This window comes from Atractosteus spatula, chromosome 17 (genome assembly GCF_055471065.1).
Source record: "Atractosteus spatula isolate fAtrSpa1 chromosome 17, fAtrSpa1.hap1, whole genome shotgun sequence".
Lineage (NCBI taxonomy): Eukaryota > Metazoa > Chordata > Actinopteri > Semionotiformes > Lepisosteidae > Atractosteus > Atractosteus spatula.
In genome coordinates this window covers 17,670,091-17,696,652 of record NC_142722.1, presented here as the reverse complement: position 1 = coordinate 17,696,652, position 26,562 = coordinate 17,670,091, and the positions used below count along the sequence as shown (strand labels likewise).

The 26,562-nt window shown below is 43.4% G+C and overlaps 1 protein-coding gene across 1 annotated transcript in view; it reads left to right on the top strand.

Annotated features, from left to right (window-relative positions):
- Window positions 1-26,562, top strand: part of tbc1d10ab (TBC1 domain family, member 10Ab) — a 48,891-nt gene that overhangs the window by 9,697 nt on the left and 12,632 nt on the right. The window contains exons 2-6 of the mRNA XM_088935436.1: window positions 17,134-17,233; window positions 24,356-24,463; window positions 25,332-25,438; window positions 25,965-26,079; window positions 26,483-26,548. Of these exons, the coding sequence (XP_088791562.1) occupies window positions 17,134-17,233; window positions 24,356-24,463; window positions 25,332-25,438; window positions 25,965-26,079; window positions 26,483-26,548 (496 nt within the window). The remainder of the gene's footprint in view (window positions 1-17,133; window positions 17,234-24,355; window positions 24,464-25,331; window positions 25,439-25,964; window positions 26,080-26,482; window positions 26,549-26,562) is intronic.

The following is a 26,562-nucleotide window of genomic DNA, read 5'->3' as shown; positions in this document are numbered from 1 at the left end:
AAATGAAAAGGCCCCAGTATTCTACAGCACTTCTGTACTCTCACTCCTCACTCACTTTCCTTGTACTTTTAGTGCTTTTCCTGCCTGACATTAGTATTTTCTAATTAACATTTTCACCAGGGCAGCTGAGGAGAGCAGTGTTTTCAAGCAGGTTGACTGGGTTGATGAGGATTGTGGCATCCAGTCAACCTGTCTGATGTCCAAGTGGCCTGCTTGGTAGCTCTTTGCCAATATAAGAGGGAGAAGGAGAAAGCAGATGTGCCAGAGGTTTGGAACTTCGGTTTTCTTACGTTTGACAGGGTTGATTTTTGAGGCCAGTATGCCAGTTACTGGCAGGACTGCACAGCTCCGGTCTCATTAAAGGAAAATTACCCAAATAGCTAAAAGTTTGAAGATTTGCTATAAAAGTATTAAATCCTCATCACCATGGGTATTTAAAATGCTTTTCTTCTGAAAGGTTCAGTAGTTTTTTTGGTGCTTCTTTTCTTGGTTACTGGTGGAAACAGTCTTATTCTGAAGAAAGAATGCTACGCAATTGTACCAAAGGCCGACTCCATCCTTGAATAAAATCGTTGCTCGAATGTTCATGTTCATTTACGATAGCACGCTTTTCAGATCATCAGCAGAGAGATTTCTCAGCAGATATGAGAACAGACCACTTTATTGCTGACCCTGTGTACAGATCTGTTTTATGCGTCGTTGTGGTAGGGAGGCCTATAATGTCTGTAGCCTCTTATTAAGCAGTTTTCATCTCTTAATTACAGTCCCAGAGATCTGCTAGCTTAGCTAATTATAGCCAAGAGACAGGCTAAAATGCCATCTGGCTGCTACAAAAGAGCTGTTTAGCTTTATATTTTAAACAAAATCTCTTTCCATCTGCAGTGGCGAACAGAAACGCTGCTTGTCTGGAGATGGGGGGGACCAGGGCCTCATGGCTGTAAAAGTCGCCTACTTTCTATTTCAGTCAGCGAAGGAATTGAAACCAACTGTCACGTAGAATCATAGTTTTCAGGGGGATGCTTTGTGATTTGAGTCATTTCCTTAAAAAAAAAAATCTTCAGTACGATCAAGTGTGGTGTAAGGAACTTTTTGCTGAATTTTAAAAGATTAAAATGCATAAAATTTCAGTTTTTGAGGGTCTGCTGAAGAAGACTCTCTTTGTGGGAGTTGAGAAGCACATCAGCAGTAAGATGGAGTGGCAGGATTTTCTTGAGGAAAAAATGTAGGCTTTCTTTCATCAAAACACTGTTTTGTTTGCGATGTAAAAGACAGGGTGTAACCTGTTGGTGCATAATAGGCAGTTATGGATCCCAGCCTGATGAGCAATGGGATTCTGTTTGCTAAACTTGATCTTGGCAAGAGCTTGTTGAATTTCATCATAACAGCAACACTCCTATTAAAATGGAAGAATCTCCAGGCTAGTTTCACAACAGGCTGAAACCTGATAGACAGCTTTCCGTGCGTCACTGGCGAGGGCTGGCACTGAAGCCTAATGGGGAACATTCTCTTGGTGCGTAGATAATTGTAATAGAAAGTCTTTGTGTTTATTTAGTGATTTCAATCCCAAAATATCTCCAAGCATGTTAAATACAGGAGGGGAGCCTCATCAGGGTTTCCTGCAGGAAAAAACTTAGGCCAGAATCGCAAGTCGTGACAAACAATTTCAAAATTGTATGCTCATTACTTTATTTTTTTCCAATCAACCTAGACCTGATGCTAATACATGAGATTTTCAGACGCAGGTGTGAGATTTGAGAGCTCTGCAATTATGTACCATCGCAGATGCTGGCTGGGAAGTCGTCACGCTGTGTCAGTGGACCAGTATTTCACTATGGGTTCTTGTCTACGTTTGTCTGAGGTTATTGTGTTTGGCCAGGAGGCGCACCTAGCCTGTACAGGACTGCAGGAAACCCAGCTCTTCCTCAGCCATCATCTACTGAAGAGCAGCGCCCACGTGTCAGGGAGGAGCCCAGGCTGTACAAGCCTAGAGTGGGAGTTAGCTAGGACTCCAGTGTTGGCTTACCAGCTCTTTTGAAAGAAATATAAACCTTGATTTAGTGGAGGAAAATGAAAAGTAGCTGGGTTTCCAAAATCTATCCATTAGCTTTCTTATCTCATCATCCACTGTGGAGTCGCGGGGGAGCTGAAGCCTACCCCAGCAGGCAGCAGGCGCAAGGCAGGATACGCTCTGGGCTGGAGGCCAGTCCATCGCAGAGGGTTCCCAACATATTGGATAAAATATTGCCACGTGCCTTTTATGGCATGTCTGCCATATTTCAGGTACTTTCAAATATCCATGTACGTCTTGCATCTTAAGCACGGCGATTGAAGCTGCTGCAGAAATGCTTCCTCCAAGGCGCACAGTGACAGCAGCCCCACTGTGGCCTTTCTGCAGCCTGCCGAGAGCCCCGCCAGCCAGGAGTTTAAACACGTCTGTTTAAAGACGTGTCGATATGTACAGTATAATGAAAGCAACTCCAGAACCACAGCAATCTAAGACTCTTTACCACTGCTTCGTAAATGTCAAGATCTAATTTGATCATCTTCACTAGTGCTGCAGTGCTTTGCTGTTTCCAGATTGGCAGGCAAGTGGCACTACTGGCATTTGATTCAGGTCTGGGGCTGTGTGTGGAGTTCACATGTTCTCTCCCAGCCTTGTAGAAGTTTGGCAGATACATCAGTTTCCTCCTACAGCTTAAAGACATGCTGTGTAGTTTCTGTAAGTTGTCCCCCATGTCCACGTACATGCTGTGTGCTAATGTACGTTTCGGACAAAGGTTTACAGCGTTTTAGGCAAGAGACACCTTGCTTCTTCTATTTCCATGATCCTTGAGTTTGAGGGTTTTTTGCAATGCATCTGAGCTAATGAAGTCCACACCCTAACTAAGGGATAATTGGGATAAAAATACTCTGTATTGAATGCTTACGGTATTTTGAACTTGTTCCATTCATACAGGCCAACACCCTTAATTTGAATTCATCCTGCTGTAGTGTAATATTTAGTTGATTACACCCATGATTTGATCATGTAAAAACTCTGTTGTCTAGATTGGGGAGCAGCTGTGCATGTAAAGGCCATCCAGCCTGACCTGAAAAGATGAAGCACATGTTCCTTAATTTTAATAAGAGTTTTAGTGTGTTTCTGTATTCTGTATTTTCTGTAAGTATTTGCTGATTTAAGGTCTGTGGTATTCATTCACAGTGTTAGATGGCCTCAATCAACAGAGTCTGAATAATCAAGCAGGCTCCCTGATTCATCACAGAGCAGCCTGCAAGCCCCCTTCAGATGTTACAGGAGCGCTGGGTGAATCCTTCACAAAGATGGGAACCTGACTGCTGTTGCACCAGCATTTGAGGTGTTGGATCTTGAATGAAGGTGTACTATTCTTAACATGGTATTAGAAACAGATTGCAGTCAGGGTGCCAGGAAGAGACATTTGAAATTCTGTGGTTTGAAATCTTGCCTGGCAGAGCTGTAAGCTCACATAGAGACCCTTCCGTAGTGGATGGTTTTCTGTCTCAGAGGCAGGTTCTGTGCGTGCCTGTAATATTTGACGCTGTGTTCAGTTAATGGTTTCCTGTTTCTCCGTGCATTGGAGTCATCAGTGGCAGGAGAAAAGAGACCCTTCAGTGTATCTGTGAACAGCACTGCAGAGCTCTCTCCTGTTAACAATCTTAAAGCAGCTTAATCGTGTATTATCCTGAATAGCAATTCTAGGAGATCAGACAGGTGACGGTCTTGTTTTACATCTCAGGCTGTGCTGAGTTGTCCTATATGTGTTGCTTTTAAAAGTGCCAGTATTTTTTTTTTAGCCTGAGTGCCTGCTAATCCTGCTGAAAGCATTTTCTAAGTATTTGGCTTGTGCAGAATATGGACTTGACTCCACGCGTGATTAACCTGTTCCAGAATTGGTTTTGATTCGGTCATGTGTGCTCTTTGATTGTATAAATCCAGCCTTACCACTGTGTTTCAGAAACCTCTCTTAAGATTGACTGTAGTGTGATCTTCCAGTTGGCCAGCTCATGCCTGAATAGGCAACTGTTTTTAAAATTTTATAAAAATCATGATTGCTGGAAATGCACAAAGAAATCGAGTTACAGAACAGTTTAATTCCTTACGGTTTTAGGAGGTGCAGGATCTTGGGTCAAATACATTGTAATAAAATATACCTATATGGACTAAATTTCTATAGTTGCATGATAATGAAAAATTAATCAAGGGGAAAGTACCTTCAAACTAATGAGAAATGTAAAACCTGATGGGGATCTAAGTGCTTTGTAATGGACGTCTTCAATTCATCACTAAAATACAAAATTATTCCTGCTGAATCCTATGAGTCCTACTGAAAAGGCACCGTATTTTGGATGAGACATGAATTGAGGTCCTGACTCTCCGTGGGAGTTACCCCGGTGTCCTGTTCAAATTCCCCCCTAGCCCTGATCAGTCATGATCCTAATAATCCCGTTTCTGTGGTTTGGCTTCGTGACAGTTCTTCTCCCCCTTGATAGCTGGTGTGGTGAGCATACTGGTGCACTCTGTCTGCTGTCACATCACCCAGGTGGGGCTTTTCTAATTCCTTCAGCTCCAGCGCTGGAAACACTGGGTCTTGCAGACCAGCAGTAAATATGGAGGAGAAGCCTTTGTGCCTCATGCTGCATGTTTTTGTGCATCCCCTCCTCACGGTTTACCAAGAGCACATCTGAAACGCCTGTTGACTCGCTGCCGTTAAGCTGTGTACCTGTGTGCTTTTACACTTGCCAGCTGCATGTTGGTGATGTGGAAATGGGGCTGAGCTCGTGTTGAGTGTGGAGCGGGCCATTAATTAGATGCTGTAGTGGAGAAGTATACTCCTCCTACCCACGCGTTAATGAAATGTGTTGCTTCATGTGAATGTTGCAGATTGGAAAGGTGGCCATGTCTGTACTGTGCCACGTCGCGATGCAGTGGAGGCAGTGCTGTCCTGCTTTTCCATTTGGCCGGAGCTCTGATGAGGAGGACTGCTTTCCTGTTGTTACAAACTAGCGGGTTCAGGAAATAACCGCGTGCTAAATAAAATGTGAGGCATGTGAAGAATGGCACACGGGTTCTTTTTATTCTCTAGCACAGCTCTGACCTGAGTGAGACTTGTCCAGACAAATATTTATTAACACAACATGACTGCGCAATACAAAACGATAAGGAATATGTACAAGTCTTAAGCATTTCAGAAACCTGTGTTCTTACAGACCTAGAAACCCAGAATTCTGCAACTAACCTAAAAACAAGTCAGAAAGAGAAATTAAACCTGCTACCACTTGGAACTGAATCTCACTCCCCACTACCTGGATGCCAAACAAACGCGTCTCCAGACTAGGAGAGTGCTTTTGTTCTGAGGATTTTACAGTGCAGAAAACCAGAATTTGCTAAAATACATAGCACAGTGAGCCGTCTGTCGTAATGTTCAGAATACCTAGTCACAGTCTGGTCTCCAGGACTGATCAGATCAAGGTCCTCTCTCATTCGATTCGAAGTTCTGAGGAAGAAGAGGGTGATATTTCTTCTTCTCTCTACGTCTCCCTTACTGCCTCCTCTTTCCTGTTTGTCTCTGTCCTTTGCCTCCCTTGTTCAGACTGCACTTGATGGGCTGTTAAATATTTATTCTTTCTTCTGGAAGATTTACTGTGAAGTTAATAAACCACAGTAAATCATCCTGATTTTCAGATGATGAGATCCTTAATTATCTTTTTCTTTGCCTACCTACATCTATGCTAATACCTCAGACATACCCAGAGTTTTAAGCTGTCTGAGTTAGACCTTGAGGTCTACAGTCAAGATGTGAACTGCTATTGTAGCTAAACTTTGATACCCAGCCAGCCCACAATATGATATACCACCCAGTGTCATATTGCAGTAAAAATAGGTATTTATTCAAGTTGCTAGGTTTGTAAGACAATAGGTGTAATTTAAACAGTGTGCAAAATAGGTTCTATTTTTATCTTCCCAGCCTTTGTTAGAAATCAGACGAGCTCTGTGATTTGAGCTTTGTCACTCATTTCTGATTATCTGTAATCTGAGTGAGCACATATTAAGGAAAATGAAAACGAAGGGACGAATGACATTGGCTGTTATTTTCAAGGAGATTAGTGTATAGAAATCGATGTTTTAAAGTGCAGACCATGTAACTTGCCACTACCTCAAACAATAACTGTGCTATGATTTTTTTTAGTGAATTATTGAAACATGCCTGGTATCTTCATGTCCTACAGTTCAGTTGGTCATTAGAAAGAATTTCCTCCTAACAGAAAGGTTTCATGACATTTTAGCTTGTGTTGTGTCCTGTGAAAATGTTTGAAGGAAGCATACTGCTGTATTTTCCTCTGGTAATGCCAAAGGAGAGTTCAGTTGCTTTAACTTGTCAGCATTTGACTCTTAAGGAAATTTGTCTGTTTTCAAGGGTAGAAATTGAACCCAAGATTGTAGTCTTGCTGCCTTTGCCATTCTGAGTTCTTTATGGTTCTGGTTTTCTTTTTGTTGGTCAGTAAGATATGAATTCATTTTGCTATTTGCAAGACAATAGGTGTGATTTAAACAGTGTGCAAAATAGGTTGTGTAGGTTCTACAGCAGTAGACGTCTTGACTAACTCGCCCATTGGTTTAAGCTATGTTTGAGGCCCGTAAAAGCCTCTTTCAGGCATTACTTTGCCTTGCAGTCAGGGTACAGGGGCAGGAAATCTTTGTTGCATATTGGCTTAATAGTCAATTGATGTGTGTGAAGCTGTTTTCCATGATCAAAGCCTGCCAGCAGAGCACACGGCTACAGGGAAGAAGAGAACCTGTCTGCTGACCGTGAGCCTGTTCACCCTGTGTGTGGACGGGTGAACAGGATGCAGGGGTGAAGTAGGGTTTGCTTTTCAGGGTGGGGGCACTTTCTGTGTGTCATTTCCTGTTTTTGGGAAGGTATTCTGTGTTGCTGATGTTTGCTTGCAAGATAACCAGCCAGCCTTGAAGACTGCTATTAATTTGGATGTACCTGAGTGGTGATAAGAAAAAAAAAAGACAGGCAGATTTTTTAAGGAATGAAGGCTAAAGGACCTTTCTGACTTCATCATACTGTCCTTAATCAGCATGCAGCCTTCATTTTTGCAGACATGACATACCAAACATATCCAATATTTTATACCAAACATAACCAAATTGTTATAATTAAGTTATAAACAGAAGTGGACAGCAAGTGCACTGCTATGGAAGTGTGCTTGAACAAAATCATGCTAAATGTGCTTAAAATAAAAGTTAAAACGGACTTTCAGATACTGTTTTTCCTAGAAAGCAGTGCGGCAAAGGATTCCTTCACTTTAAAGAGCCATAATTCACCTAGTGTGGTGTGTCCATAACATGCTGTTGTTTTTCATTTTGTAAATGCAATTATGTATATTTTTTAAATTTTAAATTTGTTTTCTTTGCAAGGCAGGTCTGAAATGTGGTGCTTGTGTTTATAATTTATGGGGCTGCATTTTGAAAACCTTTCCTTTTGTCAAGGTAGTCTGTCCTCCATTTCAGTAACTTTTTCGAACAAAACCCCAGTGTTAACTGAATGTTAACTGACGTTTATCATTTAGCTCCGTCTGTTGCAAGAAAATGGCTGCAACAAAGGGGATTTGAGAACACAGGACGTGAGAAGACCCGGAGTAAAACTTTCTCCAAAGAAGTGAATGAAGATGAACCTTTTTTGTCCACTGTTCAGTCCTTATTTAGACAGAGAGAGGGAGATCCTTATACTTCAGGGCACATGATCTGGAATTAAACCTGCTTAACCATTAAACAGGGTTAATCTGAGCACATGCTGCGGACAGCAGTTCCTGGGTGGAATAGCTGCAGCAGGACTTTGCCTGTTTTCTTTTAGCCCATTATCTAACTTGGAACTGTTTCAGCTCACTTCATGCCTCATGGTTTACGTGATCCGTTTGATTTTTATATTTATTAGGGGGCTGGTTTGAGGTTTTGAAGCCCGTAGTGTACAGTATGTAAGAGGATAAGAAGGCAAAGCTGTGGTTGACAGTCAAGAAGTCTGTGGGTGGGCAGTCTAAACATCACCATTCTTAAAGGGCTATAGCTCCTCACAAGGCTGGCTAATTATCTTTTAGTAATTTTGCCTAAAAAAAAGAGCCCCAATTAATGTATAAGGAGTGCAACTCTGAAGAGCTTTGCTCCTTATAAATCTTGACATAGATCATACTGCAATGCAGTGGGAGTTTCCATTTGCTCCACATGCGATCTTGATGAATTCAGGGTCTCCCCCACTTCAGAGTCTAAGTTAGATCATGTCCATATTCATTTGATTTCTGTGAATCCCCTACTTGGGGAGATATGTAGGTGTATATACAGTACGTTTGCAATACATCTGTTGCTTGCTTTATAACGGTTACTGAAACCTATGTTTGGTGTTAACTGTGTGCCCTGGCAGGCAGAGTAAACTAGTAGCTACTACTTGCTATGGGAAGCACTATGGGAAATATCCAGAAATGATTTAGTCACTGTGTGCCATTTCTGGGCGTTGTGCAAAAATGTGACCAGGTCCTGAGTATTTTGGTTTAGACCTCGTTGTGTCCACCAGCGATGTATCTAGTTGAGCTGGCATGGAAAGTAACCTGGAGAGCAATCTTGCAGGTTTTGTCTTTTGTGAAACCACCACATTCCTTCTGCGGCCCTGCTTGTGGGAGACTGGAGAGGTTTTAGAATATGCCTCTCACAGCTGACCTCATGGTGACTGTCATGGCTTCTTTTTGCATATTGTGATGTTTTCCTCTCTGTGCTCTGCATCTGCCAAGAAAATGGTTTTGAGTAGACGTCCAGCTTGCTGCGTTTGAGCATTGAAGGAAATAGTCTTTTCTCTCATTAAATGTGTGCTCAATGGGGTTAGGCAAGGATAAACCATCAAGCTCTGGAGGAATAAAATAACAGCAGGGTTGAAGGGCTTTGTACTTCTCATGTATTGATTATATGATTAACCTTCTTGTTTCCTCATGTTAAACAGTTTTCACAAGAGCACTTGCTCTTTGGCTCTTTGGCTCTTTGGCTCTTTGGCTCTTTGGCTCTTTGGCTCTTTGGCTCTTTGGCTCTTTGGCTCTTTGGCTCTTTGCTCTTTGCTCTTTAGTTTATCAAGAGGAAGCTCTTAACCTCCAGGCTTGGAGATGGTTACTAAGATGTCAAACACCTTTCAGTTATCTGTAACATTTACACTGGTGTTGTTTGTGTCAAACATACTTTGTTTGGCTGAAGTCCTGCATGTCTGGAGAGAAGATCTGCCCTTGTTACAAGCCTTGTAGTTTTCAGATTCAGCTCGGGGAACAGAATGCAAGGACTAGGAGCTTGTTAAAAGCTGTTTCTATACTGATAGAAAATTACTCTTTAATAATAGTCTTTATAATTGGCAAATATTTTTTTACATGTATCTTTGTTTTTTAAACTTACAATAAATACATGGTGCAAAGTTACAGTTATTAAAGTAATATTACAGAACACGTATATTGTCGGTACAGTGTTTGGTCTGAGCAGAATTTACGAGAAGGAAAAATACAGCATTTCCGATCCCCCTTCCAACACCGCTCACAAATCTTCCCTCACAAAAAGAAGTAAAACTAAAGGAGAAAGAGACTAACAGTCACTTGGAACAAAAAAAACTGGAAGGCCAGTCCAATCAGGTATCATCTTATTAGCCAATTAGTGACAGATTAAGGTGGAATTGACAACTAGTTTTGTTTTATACTCCAGCCCAATAGCAGAGGATGTTATTAACATGCCTGTCAGGCCACCCACTCCACACTCACTGCCAGGATTCTGTGCCACTAAGGCTCTTACTGCACAGTTCAGTCCCCTGAGCTCCCCAGCATTGGCTCCTGTTGTGCTTTAGTGTGGCACGTTCAGGACTGCCTCGGCTTGCACACTGCGCCCAGGCGGAGGGTGTTGGAAGGAGCTGGGATTGAAAGGATTTGAGCTGGTCATGTTCTTAAATGGAACCGCCAGTCTTTTGAAACCAGCTGTACGATTCCGTTTAGTTAATTGAATGTCAGGAATAAAATGTTCTAATGTGGGGCAGCGCCGCGGCGCAGTGGTCAGCATTGCTGCCTCGCAGTGCTGGGGCCCTGGTCTCTGTACCAGACCTGGGGAGCTCTCTACTTTCCTCCCACAGTCCGAAAACATACTGGTAATTTAACTGGCTTCTGGGAAGGCTGGCTCTGCTGTGTCTGTGCTTGCTGCTTGCCAGGACAGGCTCCGGCTCCGCTGGGAGGTGAATCGGAACAAACGCCTCCAGCAAAGACATAAGGAAGTGCCCCCCCCCCCCCGCACTTGCCACACAGACCCACGTAGTGCTGCTTGCACTTCCTTTAACATTCCCGAAACCGGCTTTTGATGTCGACTCGAGATTCAGTCGTTTCCTTTTTCTTTTGATCGCGGTGCTGCTTAATGTGGGTCGTATTAAAGCAGCATTGTTTGAATGTTTCCATGTGGCTGTAGTCTCCTTGTCTGTATTCCTGCAAAGAGCTCTGCACCTGTTGAAGGAAAACGAAGCAGGGAGCCAGTCCGGTGCAGCCTGGCTTCTGTCCCATCTATTTGCTTCGGAGGTGTGCTGGACATGGCTAGCCTTCCACTTGGAAAGAAAGGGAGAACTGAAAACATGGCTTGATTGCGGCTGCACAGCGCCTCTAAATCATCTCCTGTTCCCCATATTTTCCTGCTTCCCGTTTTACGCTGGTTTAAGATCCAGCACTGCTCACTGTACTCAGATGAGCAGATGAGCAGATGGCGGGGAAGAATTCCGAATGGAGTGATGTGCCCTGTTTTTTTGAAGTGCTTTTTCAGTTTGGAGCAGGGTCGGCGCTAGATGTCTGGGGCTCACTCCCCAGTTCCCTGCGGCCGGTTTGTTTTAGTGCCCTGTAAATCAGCAAGCCGTGTATTTAGACACGGTTCTCAAGTGCACTTGGCCTTGTTCAATATACATTTCTCCCCGGTAAAATGGAAAAGTTCTCAAAATGTCTTAAATGCTGCTTGAAGATGAGGTCGCCAGATGAACTTTTTTTCGCTTTTGCGTGTGGGATATTTTTTTACTTTCTCTTTCATTCTTTCAAGGAAAATTCACAGATGAATACCATTTGACTAGACAGAATGAATGACAGATGTGCTCAAGTATAACCACCGATTTTAAGTTTTATTTCTTTAAATGATACTCGAACGTGTCACAGTCAATATTGAGGAGACACAAAGTAAACAGTCGAATGAGGTTTGCCTCTATATAAGAACCTACTGTGCTGGAATTGGGTGTATTTTACTAGACAATTAGCTGTAATCAGATGGAATTACAAGGTTCTGTAGAAAAATCTTTAAAGTTGAGGGAGGTCTACACTCATCCTGAATGAAGAAATGAACAAAGACTTTTCTTCCCAGTTCAGTATGCAGTCATCATAAACTTTGTTTTGGGTAATTACATTCTTATGCATTGTTCCTTGAGATAATGGGCAAAATCACAACCAGATTTAACATGTAGATTACCTTTTTATCTTGTGCCAGACTGATTGCCAGAGAGGGCTTTGACGTTTAGGCACGAGAGCCGTGTGGAGCACTGCATGTTTTAAAACACGTTGACAAAACAATGATGTAGTTGTGCAGTAAGCGTACTTCACACAGTCCTTCATGATGGCACAGCAGTTCATCAGCTTGTCAGCCAGCAGTGATTGTAGTACATGGTGATAATGATATCAACCATCATTACATTCCTCATCATCTGGGAGAAAATACTGAGGGGTGACTTGCGTTAGGGTCTCTGTTTCTCTCCTCACGATAACAGAGTAGAATGAGGCTCCATAAACTATGAACTTGTCCTGTATTTCAGCTATTAGTCATGATTAAAGTGTGTGTGGGCCCTGTACTCTCTTGAGAAGCTCCTTGGAATGCACCATAGGCAGGAAGAGGGAACACCATATCTCTGAGCCTTGTTTTGTAGCTGTGTGGTGGAAAAACAGGTGATTTGTTTTAATGTTACAGAACACTGAGCGTTGAAAGCTCCTCGTGGAACTGATATGGATATCTGACATTTTGAACATGATCAGTGAACTACATGAAAGGGAGAGAAGGGGAGATGAACACTATAAGATGACAATTGTAGCGTTTCTTTCTGTACTGACTGCATTTGTAGAGTTTCCTTCTACATTACTTCACTGTGACCATTTCTCTCCAGCTGCATGGACTCGTGTAGTTGTCTGGTACAGCTGGCGGCTGCTTGGCTGCGCGCAGCCTTGCCTTTGAGCACGTTTGTTTCGGCAGGATCTCGACAGGGGCTCGGCTCAGTTTTCAGTCACATGTGGAAGGCAGTCGGCTTCCCCCTCTGCTGTCTAGCTGTGCCCGAGGTTGCTTGTCCTACAGAAGTGGATGTCCTGTTCGTGTTTCACATCCTCCGAGAAGTGGTTGGAGTGCAAGTGCCTGAAGGCAGGCCGGTGGAGGAGAGAAGCTTCTGCATAACACAGCTGCATCAGCTGTGCCACCTGGATTCCTCAGTGGTTCTTAAATTCAGTCCTCTTTTTAAATGAACCTTCACCTGGTGCCAGTCTGAAGGTTTTCGCTTTACATTCAATTCAAGCTTTATGGGGCATCACTGTTGTAAAACAAGTTAAAAAAACATGTTTGGAGGGAATCTTAAACACTTCAGAGTGGTGTGAATCTGTATCTGACAGAAAATCCAAATGCATAATGAGGATGAAGCTGGATATCAGGAATACTGGAAAGTCACTACAAGGCTTTAGCTCATAAGCTTGAAAGCCTAAAGAAAATAACTATTAAACCATTTTAATTCAATCCTTAGTAGCACCATAGTGTAAACTCAATACTTTTTTTCATTGGGTTTAGTCGGTTTTCTTCTATTATTTGTTGCCCTTAATGTGGACAGCATTGTGGCTTTCATCTGAACATGTGGGTAAGCCTGACTCTCTTCTATTTATATATCTCTGGAGATCGCCAGGAGGAAGCCAAAACATTGCTTCCAGTAACACTCCCCAAAGTCTGACTACTAATGGCCATAAAGAATGTTCTACAAGACAACACTGAGACAAAGAATCAGATGAGGGCCTAATGTGAAATAGAGTTTGCCATTATAGGCCATTATTTCAAAAGCCGGTAGCATAAAGCCTTTCTCAGAATTATGGATGGATACTTTATTATCCACAACTGTGGACATTTGTGTCTGTCTCCTCCCATAAGAAGAATATAAAACATTAAACACACCAAGCCAAACAAAAATCACATACAGGTGCATTAAATCATAACAATGGTAGATGCCAGATAAGTAAATAAACTGGAAGTGGTAGTTAAACTACTATTTAAATACCTTCATTAAGCAGTTTTATTGCACAGGAGCCAAAGGACTTTTTTCTAAATGCCTTCGCTTGACTTTGGCACCATAAACTCTCTGCCTGATGGGAGGATTACAAACTGAGGACAGAGTGGAAGAGCATCTCACCTTTCTCAGAGCTGAGCTGTGGTGTAAATGACCGGCCTGGGTCTGCTCTTTTCCAGTTATTTTTCTTGCCATTCTCACAATCCTAGAACAGTTTGATTCTACCCTTCACCCCCAGGTGTCCGTACAACACTGTCATATTAAATGCGAAGATAAAAGCCTTGTTAAGAGTAGAAGGACATCTCTAGGACATTTTGGTTTTGGCCTTCAGATTAAAAACAGCCTCCGATTTGCTCAAATTAAAAATATAATCTGTATTCTCAGTGAACCTCTGATCAATGTTTATTTAAAATTCTCCATAACCTCTACAGAACAATCATGAAATACTATTATGAAAAATCTAGGACGGGGACATGGGGAATAATAAATGAAAGGTTTGGTCATATTCATTTTCCAAGATCGACTTTGTTCTAAAGTCATGATATCCGACCCTTCATTGAAAAAAAATATGTTCAGTGTTGTCCACAAGGACTAAAAGAACAGTTTGTTCTTTTACAGCCACCTTTGCCGTTCCAGCCTAGCATTTCCAGGTCCTTATTATTCTAATGGGTTCATATTACCCAGCAAAACCGTCGAATTTGTAGCTGATTACTGGTCGGAATTGCACATACTGGAAGAAATTCATATTTCATTCATATATATATACCAAACAGGTATGACAGGTTTGTCTCGGGTTTCTTGTCATGGACTGTTATAAGTTGTAATGTGGCCAATTCTAGTGCTGATTAGAAAAGCTCATAGGTATACGTTGCTGGCTATAATCTCTCTTAATTTTGTTAAGCCTTCTGATAGAATTGAATTAGCATTAGATGAGCTATATTTTGCATTCTACATCCATTCTTCAGATATACTCATTGAATTTTTATATTTTACATTGCTTGCAATAATATTCATAACTGCTTGTTAATTTTATGCCTTGTTCATTTCTCAGGTCACCAGTATAAACCTCGCCACTGCACACAGGGGCAGCATGAGGAAGTGTTAGGCTATACCTTTCAAACTGTACTGTACAGAAAGTATTAAACATACAATTTCCAGAAGTCTGTCAAAGATCCAGCAAAATAAATGCTGGAAATGTGTGATTCGGATAATTATTTGTAAATTAGTTTGAGATCAAGTACCCCACGTACAGGTGCTGTATAAAAAAGTAAAAGTTCATGAACGATCACTAGTGGCCTTTTGTTATTGCCAGATCAGAGCCGCTTGCTCTTATGAAAAGGTCACATTAGTTTTTGGCTTCATTCTCTTCTGTCCCGGAGGTTTTTTTTAGCTCCTCTCTCTTTCGTGCTTGCCTCTTGCCTGGACTTTATCTTATTGCTGCAGGACTTCTTTGTGCATCACGCTGTAGTCCCCTGAGGAACAGTGACAAACTCTTTCACAGATATCCGTGTCAAGGCGCTCTGAGATAGAACAGTCTCCTCCTCTTTTTGCATGTTCCAAGTCACGGTCTCACTCAGGCTTGATAAACTGCTTGTTGCAAAATATACTCATCCCCGATTTGTCAACACAGAGACAGAAATAATTTAGTCCCCCTCCTTTTCTGTCAAGCAATAGTGAATCTGGTGGGGAAAATGTTATTGGCCAATTTCATTTTTTTCGGTTAACAAGCTAAGCTGCTGTTCTGCTGGTCAGAAGATGAGGTGTTGTTTTCCTAACAGGCCAGCAGTCAGTGATCCGGCTGGCCGCTCTGTAGAGACTGAGGGTGGCACTGGAGGAAACAGCTTGTGTTTCTCAGCCTCCAGAACAACATCCTGTTTCGGAGCCAGGACTTCCTCTTTGCCGTCCGCCGACCCAGCGAAATTCGCTGTTGTCTTGTCAGTTTTAAAGAAGCAGTTTACATACTGTGTGTGTTGGCGTGTGACTCTTAACAGCTTGCTGATTTTTCTTGGATTAGGCTGGAGCACAAGTATATTAGAATTTTTGTGTTTTAAGTATTAACTGTCTAGTGGCTGAGTTGATGTGAAAATATCTCATACTAATACAGCAGTATAGCTCTGTGGTGAGATGATTCTTACAAATAATCAGTTGCAGAAGGACCAGAATAGACCCTTGTTGTTAGTGCAGTGTGTAATTTAAACATCTTTCACGTACAGTAGTGCTGAACAAGTGTAATTGATACATGTGGTTAAGACAACCCAATTTATCAAATGACTGCTTATTTTCTTCTTTTGTGTTCTCTGGAGCATGAGAAAGAACAGGAGGAGGCAAGCAATGTAAAATCCCTTTGAACACGATGTTTAGTCACACCCACCTGCCAGAGCCATATTCATCTTTTACACACGGCGCCTTACAGGAATCTTAGCCAAGTGCATCTTGCTGGCCTCTCGAACCAGTTTTGTGTCTCCAATCAAGGAGTTGTAGTCAGTCAGTTTGACATACTCCACACCCAGGCTAGCAAAGTCTGGTCAGCAGAGCTCAACCTGTATATCAAGCATGCACCTCTGTTGGTCTCTTCATACATTCTAATTTGAAATCTCCTACACAAAGACCACAAAATAACACTGAATTGATCAAATTTAAGAAAGTGAAAACTTCCAGTGCATTCAGTTTCCAATTCTAGCTGAAGTCCCACCAATTAAGGATACAGAAACCCTGTTTTAAGGTGGAGACTTGCCGTGCATTGGCCTGTCTTCTGAAAATTACAATGCTTGTGCAACTTGGCACCATTTAATGAGAGCCTGGGCTGAGCAAATCCTGCTCCCATAATCCAGACCTGCAGTCAAGGCACATAGCAGACAAAGGGAGTTGCCAGTGCTTACACACTTGGCTTGGCTGCAGTTACTGTAAGCTACAAATTGTTAGGTTAGCCCCAGTATAGTATTGTCCCTCCCAGTACAAGCTGCTTGTTGCCAAGACGGGATTTTTTTAAAACTAAAAACTTGTTGCATAAAAAATCCCTTAAAAACCTTGAAAGTTTTCATGCATACGTAGGGCCTCCTTAATTTTGTTTGTATACTCTATGTCCAATACAGTATTGTACTGTGTATGTACAGTATTTACAGTATGGGCAAACCTCATAAGGAAGGGGCACTCCTCCGGATACGGTACAAGGAAGTTCTAGAGAAGAGTGTTCTACTTCGTCTGCCTTCTCGCTGATCTTCCCTTAAAACTGCAATCTTACATACAGCTATAAAACTGTCATGTTGACAGAAAGCTGGCCTTGTTATTTAATGACTGAATCATGGTGATGACAAAGATAATGTAAACATAAAGCAGAGATGTTTATGGAACAATGCAGTTGAAAATGACATCACAGAGTCTTTACTGCCCTTTGAAGCTGTTTTAGAAGCTCTTTATGCAGTCCACTTACCATAGGAAGTCCTCATTAATTGCAGTCTAGGTGCCAGTGACATAATACTGAATAGCATTAACATTGTTACAGTAGGATCATTTCCAAAAACTGTAATTATATGTAGATGTTGTTCAGTTTAAAAATGTACAATATGTCTGGATAGCCTTGTGATCATTATGAAGTAACAAGTCTCTTTGGATTTATTGAGAAGGATTTCTTCAACAAGGGTATGGAAATCCATCTATACTGTTTGAAAACTGAAAACTCTTTGTGGTGTGGGGGCTCAGCATTTTAGAGGCCGATCTGGGGAAAAAAAACTGAAAGGGATTGTGTTTCAGGTTTCTTTTCTTCCTCTTTCAGAGAGCAGGAAGTCCCTCCCGAGGTGCTGAGACAGAGAGAGGCCAAGTGGTTGGACATGCTGAACAACTGGGACAAGTGGATGGCCAAGAGGCACAAGAAGGTGAGAACCTACAGCACCTCGCCAACATGTACTGGGGGCGTGGTGGCCCAGGAGGGTCACGTGTGCCATGTCGTGCCAGCACGGGGGGAACGCCTTCACTTCATCAGGGGTTTGGAAGTGGTCTACATCCTTAGCGGACTGTGGCTGTTAGGGAATGGGTGGGAGTGCTTGCCAACCTTGCAGGAGTGACCTCTGAGGCTGGCAAGGAGCCTGTGAGCTTGCAGTGGCCCTGTCTTTGTGGTCTGTCTTCATATGACATGTTGTTTTTGAAAGGTGCATGATGACCTACAAGGTGTTCTTCTGCAAAACCCATTTCAGTGCATTGTGGACACTTTTATTTCCCCCTGCGTTCTGGATGGGAACAAGTATAGGCAACACATCTCTTTTTTTTTTTCCCCCGCCCACAAACAATGGTTCTCTTGCTGACTCTGAGTGGGTGGCATTTCAACATATTCACTTATTAGAAAACTTTAACAAGAGTCTATATTAGAAGCTGACATCACCTCTGCACAGCTTCTCATTTACACAGCTAAGGCCTGACCAAGTTTGGGCATGCTTGGAACCTGGTGTGCTTAGTAAATCTTTTGTGTAACAAACGCCAGTTCCCACAGAACAGTGACACATTGGAAACAGCCTTACTAACAAGACTAAACTAGAGTCTCGAGTTAAATTCTAGATCACAAAAACGCTATAGGAAACAGAAACATGAACTTTAATTGGTCTTGATTGGGAATCATTTCTAGGGTTTGACTTTCCCGATGTCTGTAACAGATCATAGAACTTCCAAGTCACAGGGAAGAAATACAAATCTGTGTATATTGTTATCTGTGTGTCAGTCAGGAATTACTGCTACTTTTGTCCTATGTAGAGAAGCCTCCAGTTTGTATATATCAGTGCGGTCGGTCTTTCTCCGAAGATGATGAAAATGCGCTTTTCTATAATTCCTTCTCGCTGTTTGTGTGCTTAATGTAAAAGTTACAGGCTCCCATTGCTCTGTATATCTGCTTTGAAAAACTTCATTTTGAAATGTGTAAAGGTAAGAGAAAAAGAAAGGACCAGATATACACAGGCTTTTTTTTAAGTTGTTCTTTCAAGAATCTTTTGCTAGAAGTAACTAAAACTCCATTCTTTGGATCACATGGGCACTGTTAGTGTGAAGGGGGTATGAATCATGTTTTCCTGGCTACATTCACTCTGGCCTTGTTACCTTTTGCCTAAGCAATTTCTCCCGTCTCCTCCTAATCGTCTGTCTACTGAGGTTGCTGGTTCGCAATAGCAAACCCATCACCCAGAAGGCTGAATGAAGTTGGATTTCTCTTCTATATAAAGAACGTTTGAGGTCCGTCCAGATGAAAACTTCAGTGTAAATGCAAAAGATGAATTGGAAGCTACTGTCCCTTATTAGACTCACATTGCAGACTGCAAGTAGAGCAAAGAGAAATCCTGTAAGAACTTGATTATGGAACTCTGGGATATCAAGAGGATTTAATTGGAGTGTGAAAGACGCGAGGCACACTTGGAGCTGGAAACCTTTGAAAGTTTTGTAAATTTCCTGGAAAAGTTAAGGCAGAAACAATAAAACTTGTATTTGGAGAAACATGTGATAGGTTTTGGTGTATCAAGCCTTCGGGTCAAATTTCTTCCTCCAGTTCTGTTGAATGACTAACTTTTTTTTAAAGATCACTTTATTGGCCATTTACAATTTCTTGCATTAGGAATTTGTCTTTTTGCAGACCCCAGCTTGCTCTCCATGAGACACGCAGACAGGGAGAGAGAAGCTGGGGGTCAGAGCACAGGGTCAGCCATTTATACGGCACCCCTGGAGCAGGTGGGGTTAAGGGCCTTGCTCAGGGGCCCAACGGAGTAGGATTCCTCTGCCAGCCGCGGGATTTGAACCGGCAGCCCTCCAGCCACAGGCGCAGATCCTGAGCCACAGGGCCGTGCAGGGAATGGAATGATTTGACTTGAGGCACCTTGCTGAAGTGCTAAAAAGAACCCCGCCTGCTTTTAAACTGCCCTGCTCTACCTCGGCGTCCGTGCTGAAGGGCAAAGTGTCTAGGGCTGTTCTAGATAAGGCTGTAGTTAAGCTCTCCCGGGCTGTTTGGGATTCCCCATGGAGGGAGCGGGAGACAGGGATCTGATGTGCCTCGTTGCACCGAGCCTTGCTGTAATTGGCCTTCCTTCCTGGCTCGCTGTGCAGCGCAAACGAGCCGAGTCAGCTCGAGTCACTTCAGAGGTGTCTGTGGACAGCAGCCTGACCGAGGGGAGGCATCCAAGGAAACCAGGGACAGGAAATCGAGCAGCGTGTGTGCTCTGCCTCTCTCCAAACACTTGGCCTCAGCACATTTTCCATAGAGCCTCGGTCGCAGTGGGCTGTTCCTGGCGTTCCCAGCTCCATCCGCCTGGATTTTCCCCCTGAATTGACCATCGGCGTCCCGAACAAAAGAGCCTCTTGAATCCTTGCTTGGCAGAGAAGGGTGTAGCACTGATTAGAGCTGACATTTGGAGAAGCTAAATTCCAGTTTAGTCTCCATCCATCCATTTTCAAACCAGTTTATCCAATTCAGGATTGTGGGGGAGCTGGACAAGGCAGGACACACCCTGCATAGGATGAGGGTCCATCGCAGGACATACAGACAGACAGACACACGCTCGCACCAGGACCAGTTTTCCCCACAAGCCAAGGAACCCACCTGTATGTCTTAGGACTATGAGAGGAAATGTGAAAATGGAGAGAACATACAAACTCCACCGTTTCCAAAAAGCTTGCTTTAATGTGTCAAATCCTTGCTCCCCTAACCCCGCACCCCCATTTAACTAATTCAGCAATTGCAGTGCTTTTTCTGTCGGAACGTCTGGAGTATTTTTTTCTTTTCACTTCATTAGCCATGTTAAAAGCGAAGAGACTCCACAAAGACAAAAGTGAGGATTGAATGTCTGATACAAGAGAGAACAGCCCTGTTACATTTGGATAATAAACAGTTGAAGAAGGAGGAGGCAGCATTACAGAGCCAGTTCAGAACCGCTCCAGTAGATGCAATATAGACACACCATATTGTTAGCACATGCAAACTGTTGAGATGAGAGGAGATAATTCGGCACTTCTGACTCATTTAATTGTTGATCACTAATAGTAGGATCTCATCCAGCCCGTGAGGTACAGTCATCAACTTCTCTGCTCAGAACTGAAAATGTTGAGTTTTTAGCCTGTCCGAGTAGTTCATTCCTTTGAGATCATGCTCTGTCGAATCCTAGTGCTTCATCTTCAGCTTTGTGGAGGAGCTGAAGCCAAGCCGTGTGAATGCAGAGTGCTTGCTTTATCAGTCTAACTTCATTTACAGATGTATAAAAGCCCTGCTCAGGTAGTGCTGCCTGTTAGCCGAGTCAGTTAGCACAAGGCTGCACCTCAGTTACATTAGGAATTCCAGTTTATAATTGCACAATAAGCAAGATCTTTAGAACTGAACTATGCAGTGGCATCTTATATACGAGAAGAGTCTCTTTTCTCAATTGCTCGTCTTTTAATTTGCAAAGTTATGTCGCTGCTAGAGGAATTGCACTTGTAGTACGCTCTTGACACTGTAGGGTGAGGAGAAGCTCTAAATGAGGCCCCCAGTTCTCTGATGCATAACTCACTTGTGCGTTTGAACAATAATCCACTCGCATAAAAACAAATTTCCTCCCACATGGGGAGTGTTTCTCAATTACTAGGCTGTGGTGTAGCAAGTGAAAGTTCTGTTAGAACAGTAAAAGAAACGCGCCTTTCTTTTGTGCTTTGGAAAGCCCAGGGTAAAAATGCCCAAAGAGAGCGCACACAGCCAGTAAACATAAGGAAGACCCCATTGTTACAGCCCGCAAGCCTGCATTCTTCTGTTGTCATCCACACAATGTGAATTACTGAGTCATAAGCCAACAAGCAAACTGTGCCAAGAAGTGTTTGGATTTCTAAGCATGCAGCAGGCCCTGTGGGGGAGACCTCGCTGTGCTTTCCTGCCGTCTGCTCTAGTCAAGAAAAAGATTAACTCCAGATCTGCACTGATTTACCATCCCCATCTTCGGCTGAGGAGACTGGTCATAGTGCTGGGAAATGAGAAGAACCTGTGCTCATTCTTCAGCTAAGGGTGAAGGAGTGTGCAAACCCCTTTTCTCATTCCGCATGGCTTGCTTCAAGCTCCTGTTCTCATCACCTGGAGTGCCCATGCATTCCCAGTTCATGGAATTAATTTATTTACTGATAGAACGATGGTGTAAATAATCCAGGCCGTTCTTCCTGGTGTAGCACTGCAGCTCGTTATGCGTGAATGTGACCGTGCCATCAAGTTGTATTCACAACACGTATGGTCACTTGCTTTGTTAAGCGCCTTGGGGCAACCTTGTTGTGAAAGGCGCTATATAAAAATAAATTGAATTGAATCAAGGAGCAGCTTTATTTATGAAGACTGACGGGAAGCAGTTAAAAGAGTGGTATTTGGGCAGCAGATGCCAGGTTGGGGCCTTCTGGATACTTTGGGGAAAGGCATAAAAATACCCTCCAGCTGCGAACAACATTCGGTCCCTTTAGTGTTGTGTACCTGGAGTTCGGTTTGTCAGAATTGATTTTGCTGTTCTCCTCGTGTAGCCGCAGTCGGAGTGTGACCGTGTTGAGCCAAGAGAGCTGTGGCTTCGTGCTTTCGGTCTGTGGTGGCGTCCCCGGGGAAGGCCCAGCCCACGCCAGGCAGGGAGTCTCCTGCTGCTCTCTCGGAGACCGGGCTTGCATCGAGGCCTATCTCTCAAGTCAGCACGGCCACGTGCCATTTCCTTTCCTGGGGTTTTTTCCCACCGTTTCCTTAGCGATGGGCCCCCCCACCCATTTGACAGCAGAGAAGGCAGCGCTGTGGCTCCCCCCTGCTTCCAGCCTGCCTGCTGTCTGGCCGAGGGGCAGGCCGTGCCTGCGGAGCTGCCGAGTCTCACTTAAACCATTCCCTTGCTTTGTTCTCAGATCCTTGTGTACATTTAAGCCGATGAAGACCAAAGGGTGGCAACGCTCTTTTATAAAGTTATAAAAAATGTGAAGTATAGGGTCAACTCGTTACTTTTTTTTGTGTGTTTGACATTTCAACATGCATTACCACACTCTGTAATGAGCGCTGCAGGGTTGCGTTGGGATGCAGAGGAGTCACTAAATGTTTTTACATTTTGTTTCCAGCAATGGAAATGTTAAACATTAACCGAAGAAGAATCACCTACAACTGGAATGCTTGTCCAAAGAACTTCTGATGCTGCCAGATTAACAAAGTGCTGCTTTTGTAACTTTACAGGATTGTTTTGGAAATAAAATTGACAATGCATTTTAATGAACAAGGCTTTGTATTGTAAAGGGGCACCCCTGGGCTTGTGTCATACTGTGGTATCTCAGTTCCTCAGCTGAAGGTTGAATGCCTTGTTTCTTCCCTCTTCTCGAAAAGCTGGTTCTGGTGTCCTAGACGACAGATCCCATGTACAAACCAAATACCACTTGGTAATTTCTGTAGTCTCTTTGTCCAAGGGCCTGTCGCTTCTGTATCCGGAAGCCCTGAGCGCTGAGAATTAATATGAGAATGTTATTTGGAATTGTTCTGTAATTATATTTTTTTGCAGTTTTTTTTAGATAGTCCACAATGTCATGTATTATATATACAATTGACTGTATTGTTAGCCACCCAACAAAAAAATTGAAGCTTCTTTCAAAAATGCAGATGGACTGCAAAGCTCCATCTGCAAACCAATACAGTGTCAGGAAGCCATTCATGAGAATGCGAAAAAGATGAGAAATAATGAAATTGCAGACTTTGTATAATTGAGAATAAATGAGCATATTACCTTTTTTAGCTCACTTGTCTTTGATCTGTCCTCGTATAATCGTTTCTTCATATGATCAGACTTTTAGATTTTGAATGCCTGTGTACTGGAGCTCTAATCATTATTTATGGAAGGAAGTGTCTTTTGTTCAGGGTGCTGAGCCCAGACTTGGCCAAAACTTTGGCACAAATCCGCCTTATGGTTTTGAAGACCTCAGTCATGCAGTCTTTCCTCACCAAGCCTTCATCTGGCTTGAATTCAGGCACGGTTACTGTCCAGGCTGTTAGTTTGCAGTATGTTATGTATTTGGCAAAGTATTATCTTCTGTTTTTTTAACACAACTGAACCGTGTTTGAATCTGCAGAGCACAGGCATCAGCCTGACTGACTGCAGCACAGCGAGTGTCTGTGTGCCACACGTCCAGTAACAGTAACAGTCCAGTAATTCATTAAATAAATGAAGTCTTGAAAAAGGTTCAAACCCTTGAAAAAGGTTTGCTTGCAGTGACAATCTTTGACAGCAACACTTCCTTTTAAAGGAAGATATTGAAATAAAAAGTTGAAATGAAGCAAAATTAGACTCTTGGGGATTCACAGGGATGTCTTCATATTTAATATTGCAAACTAGTTCTTCAGTCCTATCAGTCCATCCTCCTTTCTGAGACTAGCTTTGCTGCAGTGCACATGAAAGTCATCAGCTTTGCTCCGATTGCCTTTCCGGTCCCACTGGTGCAGCAGTGATATTCAGTGTTGCTCATGAACGTGAGGGGCAGCTAGAATCAAATATAGGGCAGGATTCCACTTCCCATCTTTTCCTTTTTGCGAAGTCCATCCCAGATCTGGGCGATGGAAACATTTGGCCGAGGGCTAGAGCGCAGAAAGCACAGCTTAATCTTTCATGTTGCTGGAGAAACCGGATTGTGTTCCATAAAAGAATGCATGATATCACTTCCCCCAGGAGGGCAACAACACCTTCTTTTTTTTGGTACTTCCAAAGGCTCTGGGTGTGTTCTAGTCTTGACTAACACTAAATGTTTTCATTTTACAACACCATAACAACTGCAACTTACTGTGTCTTTGTTTGTTTAAAATACAACATGCAATGCTCACCTGTGTCCAGATGATAAATACTTCTGGGTGCAGATCTGACGGTAAGGGGTGAGATGTAGTTCTTTAGAATTGTTGTTTCTCTCTAGAGTCCTTCGCTAATTGGGGTGGGGATGCTCTCACCCAGGCATCCATCTAGCCTGTACTGCGGCGCCGTGTCGTTTCAGTCTTGAGCCGCCCCCATTTCTGTGTGTTGCAGGTGAAGCTCCGCTGCCAGAAGGGCATCCCTCCGTCCCTGCGTGGCCGGGCTTGGCTCTACCTGTCTGGCGGGAAAGTGAAGAAGGAGCAGAACCAGAGGAAGTTCCAGGTCGGACTATGGCAGCACCTCTCTCGCTCTTGATCTCCCCCGTCTCCCTCGGGGCCTTGTGGAGAGGCCTGCTTCTGTTGTAGACTCTCTTAAGCCTTTTGTTTGTTTGCAGAACAGATGGGCAACAATTAAAGGGTTTGGTTATCACCTTTATGTAACTGAGTCTTAATGCTTCCCCATAGAGGCTGTAGCTACTAGTTTACCTGACCTGCCCAACATCAGCCATGGGGAGTCAGGTACAGAAACTGGCTGTGATACTGGAGCTTACAGGTGCCGTCTTAGCTAATGGGAACTACACCTCCCATGAACCCATGGGCGACTTCCTGACGGAGCCTGCATCACATGTCTCCATGCTGACTGGCCATGGTGTCGTCCTGCAGGTCCTGCCCAGTGCTGTGGCTTCACTGAGGGTGCTCTGTTGTCACAGGGCTGCACTGAGAGTGAGCCCTCACGGGATCCCTTATTTAAAGGGTTATTTCTAAAAAAAAAATAAATTAGAAAATATCATGGGAAGGTTTCTAGAGGTATTTACAGGATGACATAGTACTGCAGCTGGTTGCAGAGGAACTATCAGCTTGTGTGAGGACAGTGGTCCTGACTCTTGTACCACCACCTCATACCACAGTACTCAAGATAGTCTGAATAACCAAAATACATAAGATGTTTTTGGAAGAAAATCAAAACTTCCTGGGCCGTATGAAAATTTGCCTTTATAAGTTGTATGTAGAAGGAAATGTATGCTGAGACAACAGCAAACGGATCCTCATGGCTATTTAAAGGTAATAGACGCAGAAAGGAGACATATGATGTACCAGTAGGGGGCAGTGTGGTGCACGGGGATGAACATGGGGTGTTCACTTGCTTGCAGGAATTGGACAGCCAGCCAGGAGACCCCAAATGGCTGGATGTGATCGAGAAGGACCTGCACAGGCAGTTCCCCTTCCATGAGATGTTTGTGGCACGAGGGGGTCATGGGTGAGTGCCGCTGATGGCTACTGCTCAATTAACTGCGCTAGGAGTGCCGAAACCATTGTTAGCCCTGGAGTCTCCTGAGAGTCCGTACCCTCCAGTACTTTGTTGCCCTTGTCAAGTGTCTCAGGTAGATTAGAGGGGAGTTTCACACAAGTGTCATTTATATTATTTGTGCGACAGTTCATTTGCAGAAAAACAAAGCATTGGCATGTAATATCTAAAATACATTAGAAATGTACTCTGTAGTGACTTATGGGTTGTTCCCTAGACTTAGAAGGGGAATGATTGACAGAGCTAGGGTTTAAGAATTTATGACACTCTGTAAATTAGTGAGCAGCTTTATTTCAGATACAAGGTTAGGTCTGAGCTTTGTTCTGGGGGGCCTTGTGTTGGTGGTCCTCCTTGGAGCACAAGGCTCTATCAGGCCAGGGGGAATTCTCCAGGTTTAGACTTCCGTTGCAGTGGTGGGTGGGTGTTACTGGTAAGGTGCAGTTGTGGGCGCTGGGTTGATGTTGGTGTGTGTGTGCAGGCAGCAGGACCTGTTCCGCGTGCTGAAGGCCTACACCCTGTACCGGCCCGAGGAGGGGTACTGCCAGGCCCAGGCGCCCATCGCTGCGGTCCTCCTCATGCACATGCCGGCCGAGGTGAGCGCCGTGCTTCCCTGACAGCATCGTTAGCTCACCACCTTCGCACAACGTGGCTCTCTTTCAGGAACAAAGGGGTATTCTGTATCCGGTGTGTATGTGTGGGGCAGGTCACCCAGGGAATAAGATGTGTGCTTTGTTTGTTATAAAGACTTCATTGCTCCCAGAAAATGAGAGTTTTGTAAGCTGCCAAACAAATTTTCTGTAGCGATACACAATTGAGCATGTAACGTCTATTGAACAAAACTTCTTCAACCTGGCTGCAGGTCATATGCAAAGCATATGCATATCATTGGGTTGATGTACAGAGTGGGACTGCGGAAGGCATTAGTAGCCTCGGTCTACTATAGACACTTTATAAATACAATTGTTTTCGTGTTCTTTCTTTGGTTTCATTTAACAGGATGCATTCTGGGGCTTAGTGCAGATCTGTGAAAAGTACCTTCCTGGATACTACAGTGCTGGGCTGGTAAGTTTGAACCC